Source organism: Heteronotia binoei, chromosome 4 (assembly GCF_032191835.1).
Source record: "Heteronotia binoei isolate CCM8104 ecotype False Entrance Well chromosome 4, APGP_CSIRO_Hbin_v1, whole genome shotgun sequence".
In the NCBI taxonomy this organism is placed as follows: domain Eukaryota; kingdom Metazoa; phylum Chordata; class Lepidosauria; order Squamata; family Gekkonidae; genus Heteronotia; species Heteronotia binoei.
The window spans coordinates 167,185,437-167,199,771 of NC_083226.1; the positions used below are offsets into that span (position 1 = coordinate 167,185,437).

The 14,335-nt window shown below is 41.9% G+C and overlaps 1 protein-coding gene across 5 annotated transcripts in view; it reads left to right on the plus strand.

Moving 5' to 3' along the window:
* Positions 1-14,335, plus strand: part of MYO5B (myosin VB) — a 520,179-nt gene that overhangs the window by 421,162 nt on the left and 84,682 nt on the right. For all 5 annotated transcript variants that reach the window (XM_060236175.1, XM_060236177.1, XM_060236176.1 and 2 more), the window contains exon 24: positions 5,332-5,480. In XM_060236175.1, the coding sequence (XP_060092158.1) occupies positions 5,332-5,480 (149 nt within the window). The remainder of the gene's footprint in view (positions 1-5,331; positions 5,481-14,335) is intronic.

A 14,335-nucleotide genomic window follows, 5' to 3' on the forward strand; every position in this document is an offset into this window, starting at 1 on the left:
TTAAATCTTCGTTCGCGAAGCCAAGCCGAGAGAGAGAGAGAATTCAGAGGGTCATCGTAAGTTGGAAGTGATGGCACTTTGTACACATATGCAAGGATGCAGCTGCCCTTTCTCAAGCCGGGAACAGGCAACACAGTTAGTGGCAGGGGTGGCCAACAGTAGGTCTCCAGATGTTTTGTTTGCCTACAACTCCCATCAGCCCCAGCCATTGGGCATGCTTGCCGGGGCTGATGGGAGTTGTAGGCAAAAAAAACCCTCTGGAGACCTACTGTTGGCCACCCCTGAGTTAGAGCCATTGCTTCTGATGGGGTTCCTATCTCAATGTCTTCTGCCCTATTTCTGGTGAAGCAAACTTTGCAGATTTCTGAAGCAGTACAAAACTCACTTGATCACAGCCCATATCACAATTGTTTCCTAGTTTTTGTTTTTTTGTCATTCGGTCGCACAGTCGAGTCCGACTCTTTGCGACCCCATAGACTAAGTCACACCAGGCCCTCCTATCTTCCACCATCCTCCGAAGTCTGCTCAAAGTCATGTTAAGTTATGTCAATAACCGGGGTAGAATTCTAGCAGGAGCTCCTTTGCATATTAGGCCACACAACCCAGATATAGCCAATCCTCCAAGAGCTTACAAGGTTCTTTTTTGTAAGCTCTTGGAAGACGGGCTACATTGGGGAGGCATGGCTTAATATGCAAAGGAGCTCCTGCTAGAATTCCACTCCTGTCGCTAATGCTGTCCAGCCATCTCCTCTTTTGCCATCCCCTTCTTCTTTTGCCTTCTGTCTTTCCCAGCATCAGGGTCTTCTCCAGTGAGTGCTCCCTTCTCATTTGGTGGCCAAAGTATTTGAGCTTCAGCATCTGACCTTCCAGGGAACAGTCCGGGTTTCCTAGTACTAGTAGTGTTTCTTTAGGCAAGGGACAGGAAACGAATACCAGGCCAAATGCATACTGATGCCATACTGTACAGCCGTGGGTACAGTCAACCCGAGAGCTTACAAAAAAAGCAGTAATTCTCCTTTAAGAATACAGGACCTATTCAATCCTCAACCAATACAGCGAGAAGGTGGCTGAACATCCTCTAGCGATTCTATTCAACAGAAAATTATTTCCAGTATGGGTTAAAAGACAAGAACGTAAGTTTTCTGGTGCACATTCAAAGGTAAAAGCACAGATGAAATATATTTGAAGGCATCAGTCAGTAAGCCATCTCCCTTTGTCTAAATGGCAATTGACAGTTTCTCGGCGCCTTAAAAAAAAATATCCAGTAGCTTTCTACACAACTATGGAGCTTTGTGTTGGTTGCCTGTTTCTAAAAAACCTTTCTCTGGCAGTGTTATAGCGTCTAGCGCTTGCAGTAGCCACCATCAAACAATACACCTGAATTTCAAAGCATCCGTTTTTTCCTATCTGAATTTCAGGGCAGAAACGGACAGAATACTTTAAGAGAAAAGGTTGCATCCTTTGCATTAGTTATTGGCTGTTACTTTCAAACTTTTGTTTAAAAAAAAGTCAAAGGGGAACAATAAAAGTAAGGGCACTACCCCCGCCATTTTTCTGTTCTTGAGCAAAACCCTGGAAAACAGTGCAAAAAGCCAGCAGTTGAGGGTCCCTATTGGCTAGTGCCTATGTCCTTTATTTATTTACCTATTTATGTTTTGCTGTTCTATGTAATGGGGGACTCAGAGAAGCTTACAACGTTGTTCTTCTGTCCTCCATTTTATCCTCACAGTGACCACCCTGCGAGGTAGGTTAGGCTGAGAGAGAGAAGATGATGATATTGGATTTATATCCTGCCCTCCACTCCGAATCTCAGAGTGGCTCACAATCTCCTTTACTTTCCTCCCCCACAACAGACACCCTGTGAGGTGGGTGGGGTTGAGAGGACTCTCACAGCAGCTGCCCTTTCAAGGACAACCTCTATGAGAGCCATGGTTGACCCAAGGCCATTCCAGCAGGTGCAAGTGAAGGAGTGGGGAATCAAACTCGGTTCTCCCAGATAAGAGTCCGCACACTGAACCATTACACCAAACTGGCTCTCAGAGTAACCGGCCCAAGACCATCCAGTGAACTTCCACAGCAGAGCCAGGATTCGAACGGGAGTCTGCCAGGTCCTAGTCTTAGAAACTAATCGATACACATTGGCTCTCTAGCCAACACGTTCTGCCTCAGAACTTCAGAGCAATTGTTCAGTTGGTTTTTAAATGAATTTGTGTGTGCACCCCACCCCACAATTCAGAGCAACAAATGAAGGAAAGGACAAAATTGCATATCCCATTAGCTGCCCAATTAACATAAGAACATAAGAACATAAGAGAAGCCATGTTAGATCAGGCCAATGGCCCATCCAGTCCAACATTCTGTGTCACACAGCGGCCAAATATATATATATATATATATATATATATATATATATATATATACACACACACACACACACACACACACACACACACACTGTGGCTAATAGCCACTGATGGACCTCTGCTCCATATTTTTATCTAACCCCTTCTTGAAGGTGGCTATGCTTGTGGACGCCACCACCTCCTGTGGCAGTGAATTCCACATGTTAATCACCCTTTGGGTGAAGAAGTACTTCCTTTTATCCGTTTTAACCTGTCTGCTCAGCAATTTCATCGAATGCCCACGAGTTCTTGTATTGTGAGAAAGGGAGAAAAGTACTTCTTTCTCTACTTTCTCCATCCCATGCATTATCTTGTAAACTTCTATCATGTCACCCCTCAGTCGACGTTTCTCCAAGCTAAAGAGCCCTAAGCGTTTCAACCTTTCTTCATAGGGAAGGTGTTCCAGCCCTTTAATCATTTTAGTTGCCCTTTTCTGAACTTTCTCCAATGCTATAATATCCTTTTTGAGGTGCGGCGACCAAAACTGCACACAGTACTCCAAATGAGACCGCACCATCGATTTATACAGAGGCATTATGATACTGGCTGATTTGTTTTCAATTCCCTTCCTAATAATTCCCAGCATGGCGTTGGCCTTTTTTATTGCAAACGCACACTGTCTTGACATTTTCAGTGAATTATCTACCATGACCCCAAGATCTCTCTCTTGGTCTGTCTCTGCCAGTTCACACCCCATCAACTTGTATTTGTAGCTGGGATTCTTGGCCCCAATGTGCATTACTTTGCACTTGGCCACATTGAACCGCATCTGCCACGTTGACGCCCACTCACCCAGCCTCAACAGATCCCTTTGGAGTTCCTCACAATCCTCTCTGGTTCTCACTACCCTGAACAATTTAGTGTCATCCGCAAATTTGGCCACTTCACTGCTCACTCCCAACTCTAAATCATTTATGAACAAGTTAAAGAGGATGGGACCCAGTACCGAGCCCTGCGGCACCCCACTGCTTACCGTCCTCCACTGCGAAGACTGCCCATTTATACTCACTCTCTGTGTGTTTGTTAGTGCCAACAACAATTAATGTCCTCACAAAGCGTCCTTTTATTAGCAGGTACTCCCATGGTAATCTAGTCCAACCCCTGCACAATGCAAGGAGTTCAGGTCTTGCAAGCTGAGGGCTGTGGCTTTCTTGGCTGAGTCAATCCATCTCATGTAGTTTCCTCTTTTCCTTCAGCTTTTCATAGCATTATTGACTTTTTCAGTGATTCTTGTCTTTTCTTAATGTGACCTAAGTATGATAGGCTCAGTTTAGTTGTTATACCTGTTGGGAGAATCGAGGCTTGATTTGATCTTTTTAAAAAAGGTAATCCCCTGTGCAAGCACCAGTCATTTCTGACTCTTGGGTGACATTGCTTTCACAACATTTTCACTGCAGACTTTTTATGGGGTGATTTGCCATTGCCTTCCCCAGTCATTTACACTTTACCCCCAGCAAGCTGCGTACTTGTTCTACTTACCTTGGAGGATGGCAGGCTGAGTCAACCTCGAGCCAGCTACCTGAACCCAGCTTCTGCTGGGATCAAACTCAGGTTGTGAGCAGAGCTTAGGACTGCAGTACTGCAGCTTTACCACTCTGCGCCACGGGGCTCTTCTGATTCGGTCTAGAGCTCTCTTATTTCTCTCTTAGGCAGTCCATAGATGGAGTCCTTAGACATATATATTTGGAAGTAAAATCCACAAAAAGCAGTGGGATTTATTTCAGATGAAGTGTGGCTAGGATTAGTAAGGAAATAGAAGAACCAACTGTGGTGTAGTGGTACTGTTACTTTAAGGCAGGGATGTCGAACATTTGTTATGAGGCCGGATCTGACATAAATGAGACCTTGTTGGGCCAGACCATGTCGGGTTGGGCCCAGCCACGTCGGGCTCAGCCATGTGTGTACCTATTTAAGATTAGGTAGCAGAGATATAAATTTTATAAAAATATAAAATATAAAAATTTTATAAAGAACACAGACAAACACACACACACACACACATATATATTTAAAACTTAAAACATGCTTAAAATGTTAGCACTCATTGGTCTAAAAGGTGCTTTCTTTGTATTTCTCCCATGGGATCCAGGGAACTGGGCAAAGGAAGCTCTGGCTCATAAGAACATAAGAGAAGCCATGTTGGATCAGGCCAGTGGCCCATCCAGTCCAACACCCTGTGTCACACAGTGGCCAAAAAACACAAGTGCCATCTGGAGGCCCACCAGTGGGGCTAGAAGCCCACACACTGTGCCCCCCTCCAAGGCTCTTTCCTTCCTTCCCCAGGGGACTGTGGGGGAGGGGGGAGGCACCTCAACCAACAGAAGGAAGAGAGGCTTGGCTCAGTAGCTCTGCTGTGCGATTGAGAGAGCCTGGTAAAGCAAGCTATTCCTCCCCCCTTCCTCCACAAGGGAGGAGCCTCAGCCAATGGAGAAAATAGAGGTTTTGCTCTGTATCTCTGTGCGATTGAGCAAGCCTTGCAAAGCAAGCTGTGATGCAGAAGGAAGCAAGAGAGAGGGAGAAGGAAGCAGAGGGCAGCCACTTGCTCGGGCGGAGGGCTGAAAGGAGCTCTCCGGGAGCCTGATTCGGCCCCTGAACTGCATGTTCGACACTCCTGTTTTAAGGCCTATTCCTTGGGTCTCTCTTGAAAGGAGAGGCTCAGTTCTTGTGACCGTTATTGGAGGAGGACATTAGAGTTACTGGGGCCTAGTTGTGGTCCGTTCATTTTGTTTGTTGTGTTAAAAAAAAGTGCTCCTGTGCTGTTTCATAGGGTGGCAGTGGATACGAGTCCAGGAGTACCAACAAGATTTTGGGGGTGCTATTAGACTCATATCCAGCTCATGAGCTCTTCTGGTCTCCGCTCAAGTGATACTGCTGCATTGGTTCACATGAAGTCGAATATATTTGCCTTTCACCTTTTTTTTTTTTAAAGACGAATTTGCCCAAAATGCCGCTGAAGAAAATGCCTCGATGAAGAAAGAGCTAGAAGAGGAGAGATTCCGGTACCAGAACTTTTTGAAGGAATATTCGCGGCTAGAGCAAAGATATGACAACTTGCGGGACGAGATGACTATCATAAAGGTAACGGGGAAGCGTGGGTGTCTGTGCAGCGTTTAGATATTTGCACTCTGTCGCTGGCGAAGTTTCTGTACTTGCTTCCTGTCAAAATACGTTTGTGATGTTGCTGTTCTTCTATATCTGGTGTGAAAGTTAGAAGACAAAATGATCACATCATCATCCGGTTTAAAAAGGACCAGGCAGTAGGTGATGCGAAAGTCCTCAGTGGCTCAATAGTAGAGCATCTGCTGAGTATACAGAAGGTCCCAGGTTCAGTCCAGTTAATAGGACCACGCAGGGCTTTTTCTGTAGCAGGAACTCCTTTGCATATTAGGCTGCACCCCCCTGGTGTAGCCAATCCTCCAAGAGCTTACAGGGCTCTTCTTACAGGGCCTACTGTAAGCTCCAGGAGGATTGGCTACATCAGGGGGGCATGGCCTAATATGCAAAGGATCAGGGGTGAAATTCTAGCAGGAACTCCTTTGTATATTAGGCCACACACACACCCCGATGTAGCCAATCCTCCTAGAGCTTACAGGGCTCTTAGTGCAGGGTCTACTGTACGCTCCAGAAGGATTGGCTTCATCAGGGGTGTGTGGCCTAATATGCAAAGGAGTTCCTGATACAAAAAAAGCCTTGGGACCAAGCAGTAGGTGATGTAAAAGTTCTCAGCCTGAGACCCTGGAGAGCTGCTGCCAGTCTGAGAAGACCAGGGGTGTCGAACTCATGAGGGCTGGATCTGATATAAATAAGACCTTGTCGGGCCGGGCCATGTGTGTACCTATTTAAGATTAGGTAGCAGAGATATAAACTTTTAAAAGGACACAGACAAACATGACTAAAGGGTTTTTTTTTTAAAAAAAACCCTTAAAATGCAACATGCTTAAAACATTAGCGCTTGTTGGTCTTAAAGGTGCTTTCTTTGTATTTCTCCCATGGGATTCAGGGAACTGGGTAAAGGAAGCTCTGGCTCTTTAAGAACATAAGAGAAGCCATGTTGGATCAGGCCAATGGCCCCTCTTTCCCTCCCTCCCCAGGGGACCAGGAGGAGGAGGAGCCTCAACCAATGGAGAACATTGAGGTTTTGCTCTGTAGCTTCTCTGCGATTGAGCAAGCCTTGTAATGCAAGGTGAGATGCAGAAGCAAGCAGGAGAGAGAGAGAGAGAAGGAAGCAGACAAGAACTAGTTGCTTGGGGCATGATAGGAGCCCTGTGGGGGCCTGATTCGGTCCCCAGGCCACATGTTTTGACACCCTTGGAGTAGACAATACTGATGTTGGACCAATTGATCTGATTCAGTATAAGGTAGCTTCATATGTTCATGTGTACATGACCTCAAGTAACAAAGTTTCAGGGGGTGCATTGAAACAAAGGGGAAATTAGTAAGGTCTCATTACTGCCCCGTGGCACAGAGTGGTAAAGCTGCAGTATTGCAGTTGAAGCCCTCCGCTCACGACCTGAGTTCAATCCCAGCAGAAGCTGGTTCAGGTAGCCGGCTCAAGGTTGACTCAGCCTTCCATCCTTCCGAGGTCGGTAAAATGAGGACCCAGCTCGCTGGGGGGAAAGTGTAGATGGCAATGGCAATGGCAAACCACCCCATAAAAAAAGGTCTGCCGTGAAAACGTTGTGAAAGCAACGTCACCCCAGAGTCGTGGGGTATTATTGTTATTGTAACACCGTATTGTTTATAATTCTCCTAATCACAATTTGGGGGTTGCTGGAATTGTTGTAGTAGTTGGAAGGTACATTTTCCAAACAATCTTAACATTTCTGCAGTTTGTTGCTGAGACAGTTGATAAAATAGGAGCGCTCTGTTCCATAACAATTTTGGGAAGGGTAAATATTAAAATCGTTTTGCTGCAAGAGGTAGAAATGACAGAGAAACCTGATGATAAAGCGGCTGCTGGGTACAAGGAGGGCCCCCCCAAAAAAGGGACAACCGAGGGGGCAGACCAATGATCCCTTCACCCAGCTCCTCATTTGGGACTTGCAACTACATCTACAAGTATGGGGGGGGGGACATGAAAGAAATGCAAAATACTCTCCTAACGGCTATAGCACAATTAACCCATAAAGTGGGCAGTATAGGCGAGCAGATGACAGAGATTAAACAAGAACTACAGGAAAACAGACAGAAGAGACCAATAAAGTTTTAAAGGCTTTAGATGGACAACACTCAAAAGATTGAACATCTGGGTAAAGATCAGAAATTATATGATACCAGACTTCTTCAACTAGAAATTGACAGAGCAGCTTACCTGCTGAGGTTTCAAAATGTTCCAGAGGAAAAAATCTGAAGATTTGCAGAAAATGCTAAGCCAGTCTCTTGCAGAAATTTTACAAGTACCACCAGAGAGGATAGAAGAGGAAATTGATCAAGTGAAGCGGGTCCCATCAAGTTTCCCGAGGAGGAACAAGCTGCCTAGCGATATCCATTAGAAGCTTACAAAGAAAAGGACCAGAGACAATATCTTGAGGCAAGTAAGAGGTAAGACGGTGGTGATGGCAGGAAACACGGTGAACATTCTGAGAGAGGTCCCCTGGCCCGTGAGACAGAAAAGAAGGGAATATCAAGCTTTGACAGATCTTTTAAAAGAAAGGAGGATACCATATACTTGGCTAAGGCCAGAAGGTCTACTCTTCACGTATGAAGATAACAGATATAGGATCAACTCCAATTTTAAAGCAGAATTTTTTGGGGGGAGAAAAACCAGAAGAAAGCAGGGAAGAAAAAGAAGGAAGAAGAAGAGGAAGGAGAAGGAACTTCAGAGGAAGACGATTCAAGCAGAACAAAGAAATACTCAACAAGATCCCAGACCAAAAAAGATAAAAAGGATAGTGATAAAACAAAACCATAATGGCTTCACTAGTCTCTATTAATGTAAATGGGCTTAACTTCCCCATAAAAAGGAGAAAGACTTTTAAATACGTAGCTAAAATGGAGGTTGATATAATTTGTCTGCAAGGAACCCATATTTTGTCAAAAGATCAACACCTTTTGGAAAATAAGAAATTTGGTAACGTCTTTGTAGCGACTGACTTGAATAAGAAGAGAGGCGTGACAATCTACGCTAAAGATAAATTTAATCCGCAATTATGATTTGCTTCAGATGATGGAAGAATTCTACTAGTGGAAATCACCATAGAAAGCAAAAAACTTTTATTAACAAATATCTGTGCCCCGAATGAAAAATTGAAAATTTTTTCAAAGAATTGCACTGTGAGCTGGCCAATCGAGAATACTCTGAATGTTGTGTAATAGGAGACTTTAATGCAGTCTTTGACAGACAGTTGGACAGAAAAGCAAACAAATACACCAAAACCAAAGGACTACAACTCCCTACAAGTTTTTTGAAACTGGCTGAAGAATTAGACCTAGTTGATGCATTGTGAGCAAGATACCCAAAATCAAGAGACTTTACATACTACTCTGCTAGTCATCAATCTTGGTTAATAACTGATATGTGCTGGATGTCCACTGCCTTAATTAAAGACTTACTTGAAGTTGAAATCCAACCAAAAGTATTATCAGACCATAATCCAATAACTATAAAAATTAAGGGATCTTATGTGAAAAGACCTTGGAGGTTAAATACACAAATCTTAAAAGATGAAAACTTTCTTCAGGAGGCCAAAATAGAAATGGAATCTTTTTTTAAACAGAATACAACTCAAGATGTGAAGATTCAAGTGATTTGGGATACAGCTAAAGCATATTTCAGAGGGCTTGCAATTTGGGTTCAATGCCAAGAAAAGAAAAGAGAAAACTGAACATTTTCAAAAACTAATGGCACAAGTAGAAAAAGCTGAGAAGAACTTGAAGGCACAGCCTACTAAGCAAGAATTTCAAAAAAGGATTAAAAACATACAACATCAACTTAACCTATTGTTGGTAGAAGAGGTGGAGAAAAAGCTAAGATTTGCTAAGCAAAATTATTTTGAATTTGCTAATAAACCGGGAAGATGGTTGGCATACAAACTGAGGAAGGAAAGCTCTAAAAGAACAATAGTGTTGAAAGATGAAAATAATAAAGAAAAATTCCAAAGACTGCAGATAGGTCAGATTGTGGAACGATTCTATAAAAAATTATATGAAGACAAGCAAATTCAAGATGATCTAGAAAAATATTTCCAAAAGAATAACTTGACCAAATTTACAGAAGATCAACGGAAAATTTTGAATGAACCAATAACTATGAGGGAATTGGATGAGGCAATAGCGACACAAAAGAACGCCAGATCTCCAGGCCAGATGTCCTTCCTCCTGAGTACTACAAAACTTTTGAAGATTGCTTATTGATGCCATTTAAACACTTAATAGAAGTGATCCAAAAAGAAGCAAAAATTCCAAACTCATGGCAAGAAGCAACAATATTCCTAATTCTAAAAGTGGGTGCGGACCTAAAGGATATAAAAAATTTTAGACCAATCTCCCTTCTGAATGTGGATTATAAAATTTTTGCTTCAATACTGGCACAATGTCTAAAAAAAGTACTGTCAGTCATCATACATCAAGATCAGGCTGGATTTTTACCTAGAAGATATCTCAAAGACAATGTCAGAAAAGTATGTAACATAACTGAATATTATGAGAATCATCCAGAGAAACAACTGGCATTAATATGTCTGGATACTGAGAAAGCATTTGATAATGTCCGGCGGCAATTTATGATACAACAACTGAAGGGTATGGAATGTGGTGAGAACTTTTTAAGGACAATACAATCAATATACTCCTCCCAAACAGCTAAAGTGAATGTGAATGGTGAGCTGTCAAGACCAATATCTATTCAGAAAGGTACAAGGCAAGGATGCCCATTATCACCTCTTTTTATTTTATGTCTGGAGATATTAAATAATCAAATAAGAGAACAACCGAATATTAAAGGCGCAGTGATTAAGGGTGAACAATATAAGTTGAGGGCATTTGCAGACTATCTGGTTTTTATATTAGAGCAACCGTTAGATTCAGTTGATTTGTTGATAAACAAGATTAATCAATTTGGTCATTGGGCCGGCTTGAAGATAAATTATTCCAAAACTAAATTTTTGACTAAAAATATGACAATAGAACTAATTAACTTTCTTCAACAAAAATTGGGTTTCTCTCATGAGAAAAAGGTTAAATACTTGGGCATACATATCTTGAGCAAATGTAGTAATTTAAACATAAGAACATAAGAGAAGCCATGTTGGATCAGGCCAATGGCCCATCCAGTCCAACACTCTGTGTCACACAGTGGCCCCCCAAAAAATTATATATATATATATATATATATATATATATATATATATATATATATATATATATATATATATACACACACACACACACACACACACTGTGGCTAATAACTTGGATATTTTTATCCAATCCCCTCTTGAAGCTGGCTATGCTTGTAGCCGCCACCACCTCTTGTGAATTCCACATGTTAATCACCCTTTGGGTGAAGAAGTACTTCATTTTATCCGTTTTAACCTGACTGCTCAGCAATTTCATCGAATGCCCACAAGTTCTTGCTTTATGAGAAAGGGAGAAAAGTACTTCTTTCTCTACTTTCTCCATCCCATGCATTATCTTGTAAACCTGTATCATGTCACCCCGCTGGTGACGTTTCTCCAAGCTAAAGAGCCCCAAGCGTTTCAATCTTTCTTCACAGGGAAAGTGTACCAACCTTTTAATCACTCTAGTTGCCCTTCTATGAATTTTTTCCAATGCTATAATATCCTTTTTGAGGTGCGGCAACCAGAACTGCACACAGTACTCCAAATGAGACCACACCATCGATTTATACAGGGGTATTATGATACTGGCTGATTTGTTATCAATTCCCTTCCTAATAATTCCCAGCATGGCGTTTGCCTTTTTTATTGCAATCGCACTCTGTCTTGACATTTTCAGTGAGTTATCTACCACGACCCCAAGATCTCTCTCTTGGTCAGTCTCTGCCAGTTCACAACCCATCAACTTGTATTTGTAGCTGGGATTCTTGGCCCCAATGTGCATTACTTTGCACTTGGCCACATTAAACCTCATCTGCCACGTTGATGCCCACTCACCCAGCCTCAACAGATCCCTTTGGAGTGCCTCACAATCCTCTCTGGTTCTCACCACCCTGAACAATTTAGTGTCATCTGCAAACTTGGCCATTTCACTTCTCACTCCCAACTCCAAATCATTTATGAACAAGTTAAAGAGCATGGGACCCTTTGGCAAGGCGCAGCTTAAAATGCAAAGAGGGTGGGGAGCACAGCTACACCTAAGCAATCAGCAGCAATCAGCAACAATCGCTTTCAATCACCTTCACCTTCAGCCCGCTTAACCAAACAAACAGCAGCTCCCCAGCTACCACAACTCAGCTGTCTCAGCTTGTCTCAGTTCTGCTCTCCCTCAGACCTCTCTGAGATGTGCATCTAATATAATGTTAGATGAATAGGAGACTTTATGGAAATCTAACATCAAATTAAAAATGGATAACTATGACAAACTTTTTAAAGAAATTAAAAAAGACTTGGAAAAATGGCAAGATTTGAATATATCACTAATGGGAATAATTGTCATGATAAAAATGAACATTTTACCAAGATTGTTATTTTTATTTCAAACTATACTGGTCTTATTAACTAATGCTTTTTTCAAGAATTGAATAAACTGATATCTGAGTTCATCTGGAGAAAGAAAAAACCAAGAATTAAACTAAAAATATTACAAGACTCTAAATCAAGAGCTGGCCTAGGTCTTTCAGATTGGCAACTATATTATGGAGCTTCAGTGTTGTCATGGGTGGGAGAATGGGTCATGTTGAATGATAGAAGGCAATTACTACTAGAAGGTCATGATCTCACCCTGGGTTGGCATGCCTATCTCTGGTACCAAAAGCTAGAAGGACACTCTTACTTTAAGAACCATTGGTTCCAGAAATCCTTGTATGACATTTGAATAAAACCAAGAATCTATCGGAAAACCCCAAAATGGGTATCTCCAGTGGAAGCTTTTATACCACCAAACCTTTTAAAACCAAACCAGAGTTACAGATATGAAGAACTACTGAAAAAAAGATAACCAACTGAAAATGAAGGAGGAGCTAGAAGATATTGATATTAGAATAGGCTGGTGGATGAGATTACAAATAGAATCTAGATATGCTAAAGATAAGACAACGTGTTTCAACACGGAACAGCACCCTTTTGACAAAATCTTCTTAGGTCCTCAAGAGAGATTGATTTTGAAACTGTATTCTTACTTATTACAGATGAAAATGCAAGACAAGATCGTAAAGGACTGTATGGTCCAATGGGCCAAGAATGTGGGTCACAATATAATGTTAGATGAATGGGAGACTTTATGGAAATCTAACATCAAATTAACCAAATTAGTAGCCTTTAAAGAAAATTTGTATAAAATGTTCTATAGGTGGTATGTAACTCCTCAGAAATTGACCAAAATGTACTGTAATATGTCCAAAAAGTGTTGGAAATGTATGAAACATGTGGGGTCATTTTACCACATGTGGTGGACCTGTGAGGTGGTGGGAAAATACTGAAAGATGGTCCATCAACTTCTACAGAAAATTCTGACGACACAGATTCAATTTAAGCCAGAACGATTTTTATTGAATATATATCCCAGTAATTATACAAAAGAGATGAGACATTTAATAGCTCATATCAATACAGCAGCTAGGATTCTTCTGGCACAGATATGGAAGCTTCAAGAAATCCCTAAGAGATCGGACTTGATAGGGAGAATCTTGGAAACGGCAGAGATAGACTATTTATCCCAGTTGATGGCCGAAAAATCTAAGGAAGATGCAAGGAAACACTGGGAGAAACTATATTTGTGGTTAGACGTTTAAGGGACACTGGTGTGAACTGCTACTCTCTTGTTCTCATTTACTATGATATATATTAAAATGTGGAAAAGTAATCCAACATGGTTAGATAGAAAGTTAATAGACGATTTACAATTTTTGTAACTTTTTGTAATTTTTATAGAGCAGTATATGATGCAAAATGAATAACAATGTATTAGTGATATTTTATCTGAAAGACATGTCAACATGGAGACTGGATTACAAACGTATTGTTAATGATAACTTTAATCTTTACGTCCCGTTTCCCTTTCCCTTTTCTTTATTCTGGAAAATCAATAAAACTTTAAAACTGGAAAACGTGAAAGCAACATCACCCCAGAGTTGAAAACGACTGGTGTTTGCACCAGGGGACTACCTTTACCTTTACTTTTACGTTATTGTTGGAACACACAGCTTATAATAAACAGGGGGAAAGCTAAAAAGAAACATTTCCCTTATACTGCAGCATCAGGGGCTTTTTTTTTGGGGGGGGGGGAGCAGAAACGCACAGGAACATAGTTCCGGCTTTGGTGTCAGGGGGTGTGGCCTAATATGCAAATGAGTTCCTGCTGGGCTTTTTCTGCAAAAAAAGTCCTGGCAGCACCCACTTACACATGAAATATATACAGGGGTGGAATTCTAGCAGGAGCCCCTTTGCATATTAGGGCACACACCCCTGATGTAGCCAATCCTCCAAGAGCTTACAAAAAAGAGCCTTGTAAACTCTTGGAGGATTGGCTACATCAGGGGTGTGTGGTTTAATATGCAAAGGAGCTCCTGCTAGAATTCCACCCCTAAATATGAACATATATGAACATATGAAGCTGCCTTATACTGAATCAGACCCTCAGGGGTCCATAAAAGTCAGTATTGTCTACTCAGACTGGCAGCGGCTCTCCAGGGCCTCAAGCTGAGGTTTTTCACACCTACTTGCCTGAACCCTTTTTAGTTGGAGATGCCGGGGATTGAACCTGGGACCTTCTGCTTACCAAGCAGATGCTCTACCATTGAGCCACCGTCCCTCCCC